This window comes from Salvelinus sp. IW2-2015, unplaced genomic scaffold (assembly GCF_002910315.2).
Source record: "Salvelinus sp. IW2-2015 unplaced genomic scaffold, ASM291031v2 Un_scaffold2874, whole genome shotgun sequence".
Lineage (NCBI taxonomy): Eukaryota > Metazoa > Chordata > Actinopteri > Salmoniformes > Salmonidae > Salvelinus > Salvelinus sp. IW2-2015.
The window spans coordinates 42,703-58,485 of NW_019944174.1; the positions used below are offsets into that span (position 1 = coordinate 42,703).

The 15,783-nt window shown below is 42.3% G+C and overlaps 1 protein-coding gene across 1 annotated transcript in view; it reads left to right on the forward strand.

Moving 5' to 3' along the window:
* LOC112074908 (histamine N-methyltransferase) overlaps positions 1-10,642 on the forward strand; it is a 19,178-nt gene extending 8,536 nt beyond the window's left edge. The window contains exons 4-7 of the mRNA XM_024141985.2: positions 3,961-4,068; positions 5,613-5,743; positions 8,461-8,554; positions 9,588-10,642. Coding sequence (XP_023997753.1) covers positions 3,961-4,068; positions 5,613-5,743; positions 8,461-8,554; positions 9,588-9,949 — 695 coding nt within the window. The 3' untranslated portion in view covers positions 9,950-10,642. The remainder of the gene's footprint in view (positions 1-3,960; positions 4,069-5,612; positions 5,744-8,460; positions 8,555-9,587) is intronic.
* The last annotated feature ends 5,141 nt before the right edge of the window (positions 10,643-15,783 follow it).

Genomic DNA, 15,783 nt, shown 5'->3' on the forward strand with positions numbered 1-15,783 from the left:
TCCTCAGGTGAGACCTACAGTATGCGTTTCTAATTTTACAACATCACCTGTCCCTCCTCAGGTGAGATTGACCTGAGATGTTCTCTCAGCTGCATCTAAAGCATCCTGCAGTAACCGTGGACAACCAGGTGGTGGAACCCAGCGCCCAGCAGCCACCTCTATAAGGGTATATATAATCATACTGAATTATCTCTACGGGTATATAGGCTGAACAAAAATATAAATGCAACATACAACACCGATCCCGCAGGTGAAGAAGCCGGATGTGGAGGTCCTGGCGTGGTTACACATGGTCTGCTTGTGAGGCCGGTTGGGCATACTGCCAAATCTCTAAATCAAAGTTGTGGTGACTTATGGTAGAAAAATGAACATTAAATCTATGGCAACAGCTCTGGTGGACATTCCTGCAGTCAGCATGCCAATTGCACGCTCCCTAAAACTTGAGACATCTGTGGCATTGTGTGTTGACAAAATTGGACATTTTATTGTCCCCAGCACAAGGTGCATCTGTGTAATGATCATGCTGTTTTAATCATCTTCTTGATATGCCACACCTGTCAGGTGGATGGATTATCTTGGTTACGGAGAAATGCTCACTAACATTAATGTAAACAAATTTGTGCACAAAATTGGAGAGAAATAAGCTTTTTGTGTATATGGAACATTGGGGATTTTTATTTCAGCTCATGAAACATGGGATCAACACTTTACATGTTGCATTTATATTTTTGTTCAGTATGATTACATCTCTATACGGTATAGTTCAGTGTGATTACATCTCTATATGGGTAATAGTTCAGTGTGATTACATCTCTATACGGGTATATAGTTCAGTGTGATTACATCTCTATACGGGTATATAGTTCAGTGTGATTACAAGGGTATATAGTTCAGTGTGATTACTCTCTATACGGGTATATATCAGTGTGATTACATCTCTATATGGGTATATAGGTCAGTGTGATTACAAGGTATATTAGTTCAGTGTGCATTAATCTCTATATGGGTATATAAGTTCAGTGTGATTACTTCTCTATATGGGATATAGTTCAGGGTTGATTACATCTCTATACGGGTATATAGTTTTTCAGTGTGATTACATCTCTATACGGGTATATAGTTCAGTGTGATTACATCTCTATATAGGTATATAGTTCAGTGTGATTACATCTCTATACGGGTATATAGTTCAGTGTGATTACATCTCTATATGGGTATATAGTTCAGTGTGATTACATCTCTATATGGGTATATAGTTCAGTGTGATTACACAGGGTATATAGTTCATTGTGATTACGTGTATATAGTTCAGTGTGATTAGTATAGTTCATGTACATCTCTATATGGGTATATAGTTCAGTGTGATTACATCTCTATACGGGTATATTAGTTCAGTGGTGAAAGGGTGTCTATTTGACAAATCTCAAATATATTTGATTTTGTTTAACACTTTTTTGGGTACTACATGATTCCATATGTGTTATTTCATAGTGTTGATGTCTTCACTATTATTCTACAATGTAGAAAATTGTAAAAAATTAAGAAAAAACCTTTGGTAGTGTTCTAAAACCTTTGACGGGCCGGTAGTGTAGTTCAGGATATTACATCTCTATACGGTTATAGTTCAGTATGATTAGCTCTGTAATTATATGACTGTACTGTTACTTCATATTCTTATCTTGTGTAGTGTTGGTGTCCCAGAAACCAAACCTAGACTACATTAAATTCACTTGGAACAAGATGACGGCCACTGAGTTTGAGAAGCACTGGAGAGAGAAACCATTTCACAAGAAGATGGATTCATTCACATGATACAGGTAGAACTACCCAGATGGACGTTACAGTTGAAGTTTACATACACTTAGGTTGGAGTCATTAAACTCGTTTTTCAACCACTCCACACATTTCTTGTTAACAAACTATAGTTTTGGCAAGTCGATTAGGGCACTACTTTGTGCATGCTGTGGATGTATTTAAAGGCCTACCTTCAAACTCAGTGCCTCTTTGCCTGACATCATAGGAAAATCAAAAGAAATCAGCCAAGACAAGAAATTGTAGACCTCCACAAGTCTGGTTCATCCTTGGAGCAATTTCAAATGCCCGAAGGTACACGTTCATCTGTACAAACAATAGTACACAAGTAGAACACCATGTGGACCACGCAGCCGTCATACCGCTCAGGAAGAGACCGTCTGTCCTTAGACATGAACATACTTTGGTGCGAAAAGTGCAAATCACATCCAGAACAACAGCAAAGGACCTTTGAAGATGCTGGAGGAAACAGATACAAAATATCTATATCCACAGTAAAACGAGTCATATATTGACATAATCTGAAAGGCGCTGCAGCAAGCAAGAAGCACAGCTCCAAAACGCCCATAAAAAGCCAGACTCGGTTTGCAACTGCACATGGGGAAGAAGATCGTAGCTTTTTGGAGAATGTGTCCTCTAGTCTGATGAAACAAAATAGAACTGTTTGGCCATAATGACCATTATGTGTTGGAGTAAAAGGGGAGGCTTGCAAGCCAAGAACACCCGGCAGCATCATGTTGTGGGGGTGCTTTGCTGCAGGAGGGACTTGTGCACATCAAAAATAGATGGGCATCATGAAGAGATGAAACTTGTGGAATATTAAGCAACATCTCAAGACATCAGTCAGGAACGTTAAAGCTTGGTCCAAATGGGTCTTCCAAATGGACAATGACTCAAAGCATACTTCCAAAGTTGTGGCAAAATGGATTAAGGACAACAAGTCAAGTATTGGAGTGCCATCAAAGCCATGACATCAATCCCATAGAAAATTTTGTTGGCAGAACTGAAAAAGTGTGTGGAGCAAGGAGGCCTACAAACCTGACTCAGTTACACCAGCTCTGTCAATAGGAATGGGCCAAAATTCACCCAACTTATTGTGGGAAGCTTGTGGAAGGCTACCCGAAACGTTTGACCAAGTAAAACAATTTAAAGCAATGCTACCAAATACTAATTGAGTGATGTAATCTTCTGACCCACTGGGAATGTGATGAAATAAAAATAATCTGAAATAAAATCATTCTCTAACTATTATTCTGACATTTCACATTATTAAAAAAAGTGGTGATCCTAACTGACTAATGTTTCATGAGCTGAAATAAAAGATCCAGAAGTTTTCCATATGCACTAAATGCTTATTGCTCTCAAAGTTTGTTTACATCTAGCTCTGCCCCACCTGCCTTGAATGACAGGCCGCCACTGGATCATTACACAGGTGACCTTGTGCTGGGGACAATAAAAGGCCATTCTCAAATGTGCACTTTTGTCACACAACACAAATGCCACAGATGTTTTGAGGGAGTGTGCAATTGGCACGCCGACTGCAGGATTGTCCACCAGAGCTGAATGTTAATCTTCTCTACCATAAGCCATTTGTAGAGATGCCCCAGCCGTCATTTTATAGAATTTGGCAGTATGTACAACGGCTCACGACGCAGACAACGTATAACAATGCCAGCCCAGGACGCCACATCCGGTTCTTCACCGGCGGGATCGTCGTAGACCACCACCGGACAGCGATGAAACTGTGGATTTACACAACCAAAGAATTTCTGCACAAACGTCAAGCTTATCTGCGTGCTCGTCGTCCTCTCCAGGTCTTGACCTGACTATAGTTTGGCGTCGTAACTGACTTCAGTGGGCAAATGCTCACCTTCGATGTCAACTGACACGCTGGAGTGTGCCCTTCACGAATTATCCTTTTTTCAACTGTACCGGGTGAGCGGTTTGCTAATGTCAACGTTTTGAAACAGAGTGTCCCTTGCTTGGCGGTGGGGTTATGGTTGCTCAGGTGAGATAGACATACCTGTAGGATTGTCTCAGCTGTCCTCAGGTGAGATAGACATACCTGTAGGATTGTCTCAGCTGTCCTCAGGTGAGACCTACAGTATGCGTTTCTAATTTTACAAACATCACCTGTCCTCTCCTCAGGTGAGATTGACCTTGAGATGTTCTCTCAGCTGCATCTAAAGCATCCTGCAGTAACCGTGGACAACCAGGTGGTGGAACCCAGCGCCCAGCAGCTCCACCTCTATAAGGGTATATATAATCATACTGAATTATCTCTACGGGTATATACGCTGAACAAAAATATAAATGCAACATACAACACCGATCCCGCAGGTGAAGAAGCCGGATGTGGAGGTCCTGGCGTGGTTACACATGGTCTGCGGTTGTGAGGCCGGTTGGGCATACTGCCAAATTCTCTAAATCAAAGTTGGTGGTGACTTATGGTAGAAAAATGAACATTAAATTCTATGGCAACAGCTCTGGTGGACATTCCTGCAGTCAGCATGCCAATTGCACGCTCCCTCAAAACTTGAGACATCTGTGGCATTGTGTGTTGACAAAATTGGACATTTTATTGTCCCCAGCACAAGGTGCATCTGTGTAATGATCATGCTGTTTTAATCATCTTCTTGATATGCCACACCTGTCAGGTGGATGGATTATCTTGGTTACGGAGAAATGCTCACTAACATTAATGTAAACAAATTTGTGCACAAAATTGGAGAGAAATAAGCTTTTTGTGTATATGGAACATTTTGGGGATTTTTTATTTCAGCTCATGAAACATGGGATCAACACTTTACATGTTGCATTTATATTTTTGTTCAGTATGATTACATCTCTATACGGGTATATAGTTCAGTGTGATTACATCTCTATATGGGTATATAGTTCAGTGTGATTACATCTCTATACGGGTATATAGTTCAGTGTGGATTACAAGGTATATAGTTCAGTGTGATTACAATCTCTTCAGGTATATAGTTCAGTGTGATTACATCTCTATATGGGTATATAGGTCAGTGTGATTCAAGGGTATATAGTTCAGTGTGATTACATCTTCTAAGTGTATATAGTTCAGCTGTGATTACTTCTCTATATGGGTTATATAGTTCAGTGTGATTACATTCTATACGGGTATATAGTTCAGTGTGATTACATCTCTAATACGGGTATATAGTTCGTGTGATTACATCTCTATATAGGTATAATAGTTCAGTGTGAGTACATCTCTATAGCGGGTATATAGTTCAGTGTGGATTACATCTCTATATGGGTATATAGTTCAGTGTGATTACATCTCTATATGGGTATATAGTTCAGTGTGATTACAAGGGTATATAGTTCAGTGTGATTACGTGTATATAGTTCAGTGTGATTACGTGTATATAGTTCAGTGTGATTACATCTNTGATTACGTGTATATAGTTCAGTGTGATTACATCTCTATATGGGTATATAGTTCAGTGTGATTACATCTCTATACGGGTATATAGTTCAGTGTGAAAGGGTGTCTATTTGACAAATCTCAAATATATTTTGATTTGTTTAACACTTTTTTGGGTACTACATGATTCCATATGTGTTATTTCATAGTGTTGATGTCTTCACTATTATTCTACAATGTAGAAAATTGTAAAAAATTAAGAAAAACCTTTGGTAGGTGTTCTAAAACCTTTGACCGGTAGTGTAGTTCAGGATGATTACATCTCTATACGGGTCTATAGTTCAGTATGATTAGCTCTGTAATTATATGACTGTACTGTTACTTCATATATCTTTATCTTGTGTAGTGTTGGTGTCCCAGAAACCAAACCTAGACTACATTAAATTCACTTGGAACAAGATGACGGCCACTGAGTTTGAGAAGCACTGGAGAGAGAACCATTTGACCAAGAAGATGGACTTCATTCACATGATACAGGTAGAACTACCCAGATGGAGTTACAGTTGAAGTTTACATACACTTAGGTTGGAGTCATTAAAACTCGTTTTTCAACCACTCCACACATTTCTTGTTAACAAACTATAGTTTTGGCAAGTCGATTAGGGCACCTACTTTGTGCATGCTGTGGATGTATTTAAAGGCCTACCTTCAAACTCAGTGCCTCTTTGCCTGACATCATAGGAAAATCAAAAGAAATCAGCCAAGACAAAGAAATTGTAGACCTCCACAAGTCTGGTTCATCCTTGGGAGCAATTTCCAAATGCCCGAAGGTACCACGTTCATCTGTACAAACAATAGTACACAAGTATGAACACCATGTGACCACGCAGCCGTCATACCGCTCAGGAAGAGACCGTTCTGTCTCTTAGACATGAACATACTTTGGTGCGAAAAGTGCAAATCAATCCCAGAACAACAGCAAAGGACCTTGTGAAGATGCTGGAGGAAACAGATACAAAAGTATCTATATCCACAGTAAAACGAGTCATATATTGACATAATCTGAAAGGCCGCTCAGCAAGCAAGAAGCCACAGCTCCAAAACCGCCATAAAAAAGCCAGACTACGGTTTGCAACTGCACATGGGGACAAAGATCGTACTTTTTGGAGAAATGTCCTCTAGTCTGATGAAACAAAAATAGAACTGTTTGGCCATAATGACCATTATGTTTGGAGTAAAAAGGGGGAGGCTTGCAAGCCGAAGAACACCGGCAGCATCATGTTGTGGGGGTGCTTTGCTGCAGGAGGGACTTGTGCACATCACAAAATAGATGGCATCATGAAGAATGAAACTTGTGGGAATATTGAAGCAACATCTCAAGACATCAGTCAGGAAGTTAAAGCTTGGTCGCAAATGGGTCTTCCAAATGGACAATGACTCAAAGCATACTTCCAAAGTTGTGGCAAAATGGATTAAGGACAACAAAGTCAAGGTATTGGAGTGGCCATCAAAGCCATGACATCAATCCCATAGAAAATTTGTTGGCAGAACTGAAAAAGTGTGTGCGAGCAAGGAGGCCTACAAACCTGACTCAGTTACACCAGCTCTGTCAATAGGAATGGGCCAAAATTCACCCAACTTATTGTGGGAAGCTTGTGGAAGGCTACCCGAAACGTTTGACCCAAGTAAAACAATTTAAAGGCAATGCTACCAAATACTAATTGAGTGTATGTAATCTTCTGACCCACTGGGAATGTGATGAAATAAATAAAATCTGAAATAAATCATTCTCTACTATTATTCTGACATTTCACATTATTAAAATAAAGTGGTGATCCTAACTGACCTAATGTTTCATGAGCTGAAATAAAAGATCCCAGAAGTTTTCCATATGCACAAAATGCTTATTGCTCTCAAAGTTTGTTTACATCTAGCTCTGCCCCACCTGCCTTGAATGACAGGCCGCCACTGATCATTACACAGGTGCACCTTGTGCTGGGGACAATAAAAGGCCATTCTAAAATGTGCACTTTTGTCACACAACACAATGCCACAGATGTTTTGAGGGAGTGTGCAATTGGCACGCCGACTGCAGGATTGTCCACCAGAGCTGAATGTTAATTTCTCTACCATAAGCCATTTGGTAGAGATGCCTCCAGCGTCATTTTATAGAATTTGGCAGTATGTACAACCGGCCTCACGACCGCAGACAACGTATAACAATGCCAGCCCAGGACCGCCACATCCGGCTTCTTCACCGGCGGGATCGTCGTAGACCAGCCACCGGACAGCTGATGAAACTGTGGATTTACACAACCAAAGAATTTCTGCACAAACCGTCAAGCTTATCTGCGTGCTCGTCGTCCTCTCCAGGGTCTTGACCTGACTATAGTTTGGCGTCGTAACTGACTTCAGTGGGCAAATGCTCACCTTCGATGTCAACTGACACGCTGGAGTGTGCCCTTCACGAATTAATCCTTTTTTCAACTGTACCGGGTGAGCGGTTTGCTAATGTCAACGTTTTGAACAGAGTGTCCCTTGCTTGGCGGTGGGGTTATGGTTTGGTTAGGCATAAGCTACGGACAACGAACACAATTGCATTTTATCGATGGCAATTTGAATGCACAGAGATACCGTGACGAGATCCCYAGGGCCATTGTCGTGCCATTCATCCGCTGCCATCACCTCATGTTTCAGCATGATAATGCATGGCCCCATGTCACAAGGATCTGTACACAATTTCTAGAAGCTGAAAATGTCCCCGTTTTTCCATGGCCTGCATACTCACCCATTGAGCATGTTTGGGATGCTCTGGATCCACGTGTACGAAAGCATGTTCCAGTTCCCGCCAATATCCAGCAACTTCACACAGCCATTGAAGAGGAGTGGGGCAACATTCAACAGACCACAATCAACAGCCTGATCAGCTCCATGCGAAGGAGATGTGTCGCGCTGCATGAGGTGGTCACACCGAATAATGACTGGTTTTCTGATCCACACCCTTACCTTTATTTTAAGGTACTGTATCTGTGACCAACAGATGCATATCTCTATTCCCAGTCATGTGAAATCCATAGATCAGATGAGGGCCTAATTTATTTATTTCAATTGACTAATTTCCTTATGAACTGTAACTCAGTAAACTGTTTGAAATTGTTGCATGTTGCGTTTTTATATTTTTGTTCAGTATATTTATTTCAGCATATTCAGTCTTATATCACAATAACATGAGAGTTCCCCTGTACTCCATCCAGATGTTGTATTACGTGAAGGATCCAGGTGCTACAGTCACATTCTACCAGAGCCTCCTGGACAGGAATGGAAAACTACTTGTAATTCTGGTGTCTGGTGAGTCAGTTGAGTTCATGTACAGTCAAACATTTGGACACACCTACTCATTCAAGGGTTTTTCTTTATGTTTACTATTTTCTACATTGTAGAATAATAGTGAAGACATCAAAACTATGAAATAACACATATGGAATCATGTAGTAACCAAAAGTGTTAAACAAATCAAAATATATTTGAGATTCTTCGAAGTAGCCACCCTTTGCCTTGATGACAGCTTTGCACGCTCTTGGCATTCTCTCACCTGGAATGCATTTCACGTGTACAAACATGCTTTTCGTACACGTGGATCCTGACCAACCCTTGTTAAAAGTTAATTTGTGGAATTTATTTTCCTTCTTAATGCATTTGTGCCAATCAGTTGTGTTGTGACAAGGGGTGGTATACAGAAGACAGCCCTATATAGTAAAAGACCAAGTCCATATTATGGCAAGAACAGCTCAAATAAGCAAAGAGAAACGACAGTCCATCATTACTTTAAGACATGAAGGTCAGTCAATCCGGAAAATTTCATGAACTTTGAAAGTTCAAGTGCAGTTGCAAAAATCATCAAGCGCTATGATGAAACTGGCTCTAATGAGGACAACCACAGGAAAGGAAGACCCAGAGTTAACTCTGCTGCAGAGGATCAATTCATTAGAGTTAACTGCACCTCAGATTGCAGCCCAAATAAATAAAAAAATTCTAATTTTATTTGTCACATGGACAATGACCCAACACACCTCCAGGCTGTGTAAGGGCTATTTGACCAAGAAGGAGAGTGATGGAGTGCTGCATCAGATGACTTGGCCTCCACAATCACCCGAAATGTTTGACTGGTGCTGTATATGTACAACATTGGATCTGTAGTGTTACCAGACTCCATGCCAGAGCTCTGTTATACTGTTATACTTACTTTAGGTGGTTAACGTAGAATTACAACTAATTAATAATGAGTTACTATTAGAACTAAGTCATTGAATAGCATATATGTGGTGGTTACACTGTGGGGTTCTGTTACTATGGGAGGTTATAATGTGTATCATGTCTGTAGATGAGAGTGGCTGGGGAAAGCTGTGGAGGACCTTCAGGACCCAGCTGTGTAACACAGATATCAGTCAGTGTGTGACTACAGGTGATATTAAAGCCTACCTGGACTCGAAGACAACGAGTTACCAGAGCTACAAGCTGCCATCTCAGATGGACATCACAGAGTGTTTCACTGAGGGGGACCAGAGAGGAGAACTGCTTCTGGACTTCCTGACTGAGGTGTTAGACTTCAGCTCCACTGCTCCTCCTGAGCTGAAGAGAGGAGTTCTAGACCTGCTGATGACCCCAGACTGTAGCAAGGAGGTGGATGGGAGGGTCATCTTCAATAACACCCTGGAGGTGCTGGTGGTTGACCCTCTACAGTAACACAGGAATAGATCTCAAAATGCTGTAGCAACAATGTGTATCACTGATAAACACTGAGTATACAAAACATTAGGAACACTTTCTCTTTCCATGACAGACTGACCAGGTGGAAGCTATGATCTCTTATTGATGTTACTTGTTAAATCCACTTCAATCAGTGTAGATGAAGGGGGGAGACAAGTTAAAGAAGGATTTTTAAGCCTTGAGACAATTGAGAAATGTATGTGTGCCATTCAGAGGGTGAATGTGCAAGACAAAAGATTTAAGTGCTTTTGAACGGGGAATGGTAGTAGGTACCAGGTACACCGGTTCGTGTAAAGAACTGCAATGCTGATGGGTTATTCACGTGTATCAAGAATGGTCCACCACCCAAAGGACATCCAGCCAACTGCAGGAAGCATTGGAGTCAACATGGGCCAGCATCCCTGTGGAACGCTTCGACACCTTGTAGAGTCTGTGCCCCGATAAATTGAGGCTGTTCTATGGGGGTGCAACTAATTATTAGGAAGGTGTTCCTAATGTTTGGTATACTCAGTGTATGCATGGAAGGCTTGTTGTGGTATTCATATAATTACCTGATTCCCGTCTGCCCACCAAGATACCACACCTGGAACTTCAGGTTCTTGTACATCACTCTCTCCATGTTGAAGCCGATCGCTGTACAACACAATGACAGAGATGAAACACCTTAAACACACGTCGAAGAAAGACGTTGTCTACAAACGTGTGGAAAGACCATTTATTATTCGGGGGGGCAACTCAATATTAGGAAAATGTTCCTAACGTTTGGTATAATCAGTGTATAAAGTCAGTATTTCATCAATCACAAATAATGTTTGTCATGTGAAAACAATTTGTTTTACCTCACTTTAACAACACATCAGAACCTAAAACATGATACACAGTTGCTTTCAGGGGCGCTACTTTGGTTTTAGAAGTGGGAGGGACATAACATGGCAGGGTGTCCTCCCCCAGAATTATTTTGGGCTTGTAAAGCTAATTTCCTGCATTTCTGCACAAGCCGATATGACGCAAGGCCCTTCTAGCCATCTCTATTTAGTACAACAAAAAGTAAGCAAAAATGCCCACAGTCATCAAGCTGGATAAGAGATCATTATTAAATATGTTTAAGTGATTGATAAGACTGAATTAGATGAAAGGTAATTTGATAATCAATATTGTGTTGCACCTTTAACCAATAGCCTAACAAATGAACAATACTTAAAAAAAATTAAGTACAAAGATTTTTGATTATCTTTATTAAGACATCTATATCAAATTTCAGGCAGACCGACCAACCCATGCACGCCCAACCCCCCCCCCCCCCCCCCCCAGTCTAGTCAATAACTCAACTCTCCCTGACCCCCACCATCTAGTCAATACCTCAACTCTTCCCCCACCCCACCAGTCTAGTCATTAACTCAACTCTCTCCCTGACCCCCCCAGTCTAGTCAATACCTCAACTCTCTCCCCGACCCCCACCAGTCTAGTCAAATCTCAACTCTCCCCCGACCCCCACCAGTCTAGTCAATATTCAACTCTCTCCCTGCACCCCACCAGTCTAGTCAATACCTCAACTCTTTCCCCGACCCCCACCAGTTAGTCAATACCTCACCTCTCTCCGACCCCCCCAGTCTAGTTAATACCTCAACTCTTCCCCGACCCCACCAGTCTAGTCAATATCTCAACTCTCTCCCTGACCCCCACCAGTCTAGTCAATACCTCAACTCTTTCCCCGACCCCCACCAGTCTAGTCAATACCTCAACTCTCTCCCTGACCCCCCAGTCTAGTCAATACCTCAACTCTTTCCCCGACCCCCACCAGTCTAGTCAATATCTCAACTCTCACCCTGACCCCCCCCCCCCAGTCTAGTCAATAGCTCAACTCTCTCCCCGACCCCCACCAGTCTAGTCAATATCTCAAACTCTTCCCCCAACCCCACCAGTCTAGTCAATATCTCAACTCTCTCCCCAACCCCCACCAGTCTATCAATAACTCAAATCACCCTGACCCCCCCAGTCTAGTCAATATCTCAACTCAACCTGACCCCCCCAGTCTAGTCAATATCACAACTCTCCCTACCCCCCCCCCCCCCCCAGTCTAGTCAATCTCCAACTCTCACCCTGACCCCCCCCAGTCTAGTCAATAACTCAACTCTCTCCCGCCCCCCCACCACATCTACAATAACTCAACTCTCCCGACCCCACCAGTCTAGTCAACTAACTCAACTCTCTCCCCGACCCCCACCAGTCTAGTCAATATCTCAACTCTCTCCCCGACCCCCACCAGTCTAGTCAATAACTCAACTCATTCCCAACCCAATTTCCTTCACACTTTTTTTTTTATTCCCAAGGAAATGGTTTGGAATTTTTTTTAAATCTTAAAACACCTGCACATATACATTAACACACAAGCAGCACATCCTCCATATAATTCATCTCATAGAGCTGTCTTTATTTTTAGTTAATTAACATATACATTTTAAATACATGGTACTTTTATATAGAGCATTCACATGACAAAGATATTATGTACAGTACCAGTCAAAAGTTTGGACACCTACTCATTCAAGGGTTTTTCTTTTACTATTTTCTACATTGTAGAATAATAGTAAAGACATCAAAAATATGAAATAACACATATGGAATCATGTAGTAACTAAAAAAGTGTTAAATAAATCAAAATATATTTTATATTTGAGATTCTTCGAAGTAGCCACCCAACAAGGTAGATGAAATTCGAGCAAGGGTTCCCTTCCAGAGAGTCATCAGAGATTGTAACATTCTCTGTTTCCCGGAAACATGGCTCACTCGGGATACGTTAGTCGGTACAGTCTCCCGGTTTCTTCACGCATCGCACCGACAGAAACAAACATCTCTCTGGTAAGAAGAAGTGCGGGGGTGTATGCCTTATGATTAACTCCAGTGTTTAATTGCTAAATTGTAATTATTTTGCCACTATGGCCTATTTATTGCCTTACCTCCCTTATCTTACCTCATTTACACACACTGTATATCGACTTTTTCTATTTATTTATTTCGCTTTAATTTAACCAGGTAGGCCAGTTGAGAACAAGTTCTCATTTACAACTGCGACCTGGCCAAGATAAATCAAAGCAGTGCGACACAAACAACACAGAGTTACACATGGAATAAACAAACATACAGTCAATAATACAGTAAAGTCTATATACAGTGTGTGCAAATGAGGTAAGATAAGGGAGGTAAGGCAATAAATAGGCCATAGTGGTGAAATAATTACAATTTAGCAATTAAACACTGGAGTGATAGATGTGCAGAAGATGAATGTGCAAGTAGAGATACTGGGGTGCAAAGGAGCAAAAAAATAAATAACAGTATGGGGATGAGGTAGTTGGATGGGCTACGTACAGGTTCAGTGATCTGTGAGCTGCTCTGACAGCTGGTGCTTAAAGTTAGTGAGGGAGATATGAGTCTCCAGCTTCATTGATTTTTGCAATTCGTTCTAGTCATCGGCAGCAGAGAACTGGAAGGAAAGGCGGCAAAAGGAGGAATTGGCTTTGGGGGTGACCAGTGAAATATACCTGCTGGAGCGCATGCTACGGGTGGGTGCTGCTATGGTGACCAGTGAGCTGAGATAATGCAGGGCTTTACCTAGCAAAGACTTATAGATGACCTGGAGCCAGTGGGTTTGGCGACGAATATGAAGCGAAGGCCAGCCAACGAGAGCATACAGGTCACAGTGGTGGGTAGTATATAGGGCTTTGGTGACAAAACGGATGGCACTGTGATAAACTGCATCCAATTTGCTGAGTAGAGTGTTGGAGGCTATTTTGTAAATGACATCGCCAAAGTCAAAGATCGGTAGGATAGTCCATCTTACGAGGGTATGTTTGGCAGCATGAATGAAGGATGCTTTGTTGCGAAATAGGAAGCTGTTACTTTCCCCAGTTTCTGTGTTGTGGTTTTGTTTGTATGTGTGTGTTTCAGGATGGCTTCCTGAAATTCAAAGCAGCTGATTGGTCGGCCCCATCGAAGATTGGAGATCTGACCCCACCCTCTCGTCAGGAGATACAGCTGTCTTCAATTACTGACTCCTTCTGAAGCTAGAAAAGCCAGTGTTCCTTTGTTAGGAGGGAGCCTGAGAGAGCTTATTGGTATGTCCTGTGTTGGTCGCTCAGACAGTTTTTGTTAAGTATTTTTTTTTTGCCGTATGTGTGTGCCAATAGTACGCAGTGTTTTTGATTATTGAAATTGTTTTCTTATGTTTGTATTATTCTGTTTCATTTGTTCCCGGGGGGGAAGGCACCTTGGAAGTGCTTAGGCAAGAGGCCTGAGGGCATACATATACCCGTAGTATATGTCTGTCTATGTACACTAGGTAAGACCTGGGCGACCATCCCCTGTATTTTGGTTAGTGCTGCAGGTGGTGGTAGTTAGGTAAGTTGTGGGTAGGTAAGGTAGGGGAAGGGGCTCTTTAACTTTAACTTTCTTTGCTTTGGTTCCGTCCAGCCCCTTTTCCCCATATTACTGTGGGAAGGAATATATTCCCTGTTAACGGTAAAATTCTCTGTCTCAGTCATCCTTACCCGCACCTACAATCCCATTCATCTTTCATTCCACGGGGAGTTGAGTTGTAGCAGAGTGTTGCGTTCCAACTACCTAGAGGAGTGTGTCAATGAAGCCGATCCTAGATTACATTTTGGATTGGAGATGCTTAATGTGAGTCTGGAAGGAGAGTTTAGTCTACCCAAACACCTAGGTATTTGTAGTTCACGTATTCTAAGTCAGAACCGTCCAGAGTAGTGATGCTGGACAGGCGGGCAGGTGCGGGCAGTGATCGATTAAAGAGCATGCATTTAGTTTTACTTGCAGTTAGGAGCAGTTGGCGGCCACGGCAGGAGAGTTGTATGGCATTGAAGAAGTATACAGAGTGGTGTCGTCTACGTCGAGGTGGATCAGAGAATCACCAGCAGCAAGAGCGACATCATTGATGTATTCAGAGAAAAGAGTCGGCCCGGAGACTTGAACCCTGTGGCACCCCCATAGAGACTGCCAGAGGTCCGGACAACAGGCCTTCCGATTTGACACACTGAACTCGAAGTAGTTGGTAAACCAGGCAAGGCAGTCATTTGAGCAACCAAGGCTGTTGCGTCTGGCGATAAGAATGTGGTGATTGACAGAGTCGAAAGCCTTGGCCAGGTCGATGAACAGAGCTGCACAGTATTGTCTCTTATCGATTGTGGTTATGATACCGTTTAGGACCTTGAGCGTGGCTGAGGTGCACCCATGACCAGATTGCATAGCGGAGAAGGTACAGTGGGATTCGAAATGGTCGGTGATCTGTTTGTTAACTTTGCTTTCGAAGGCCTTAGAAAGGCAGGGTAGGATAGATATAGGTCTGTAGCAGTTTGGGTCTAGTGTCTCGCCCTTTGAAGAGGGCGATGACCGCGGCAGCTTTCTAATCTTTGGGGATCTCAGACGATACGAAAGAGAGGTTTAACAGGCTAGTAATAGGGGTTGTAACAATTTCGGCTGATCATTTTAGGAAGAGGGTCCAGATTGTCTAGCCCGGCTGATTTGTAGTGGTCCAGATTTTGAAGCTCTTTCAGAACATCAGCTATCTGGATTTTGGTGAAGGAGAAATGGTGGAGGCTCGGGCAAGTTGCTGTGGGGGTGCAGGGCTGTTGACCGGGGTAGCCAGGTGGAAAGCATGGCCAGCCGTAGAAAAATGCTTTTTGAGATTCTCAATTATCGTGGATTTATCAGTGGTGAGTGTTTCCCAGCCTCAGTTGGCAGCTGGGATGAGGTGCTCTTATTCTCCATGGACTTTAGTGTCCCAGAACGTTTTGGCA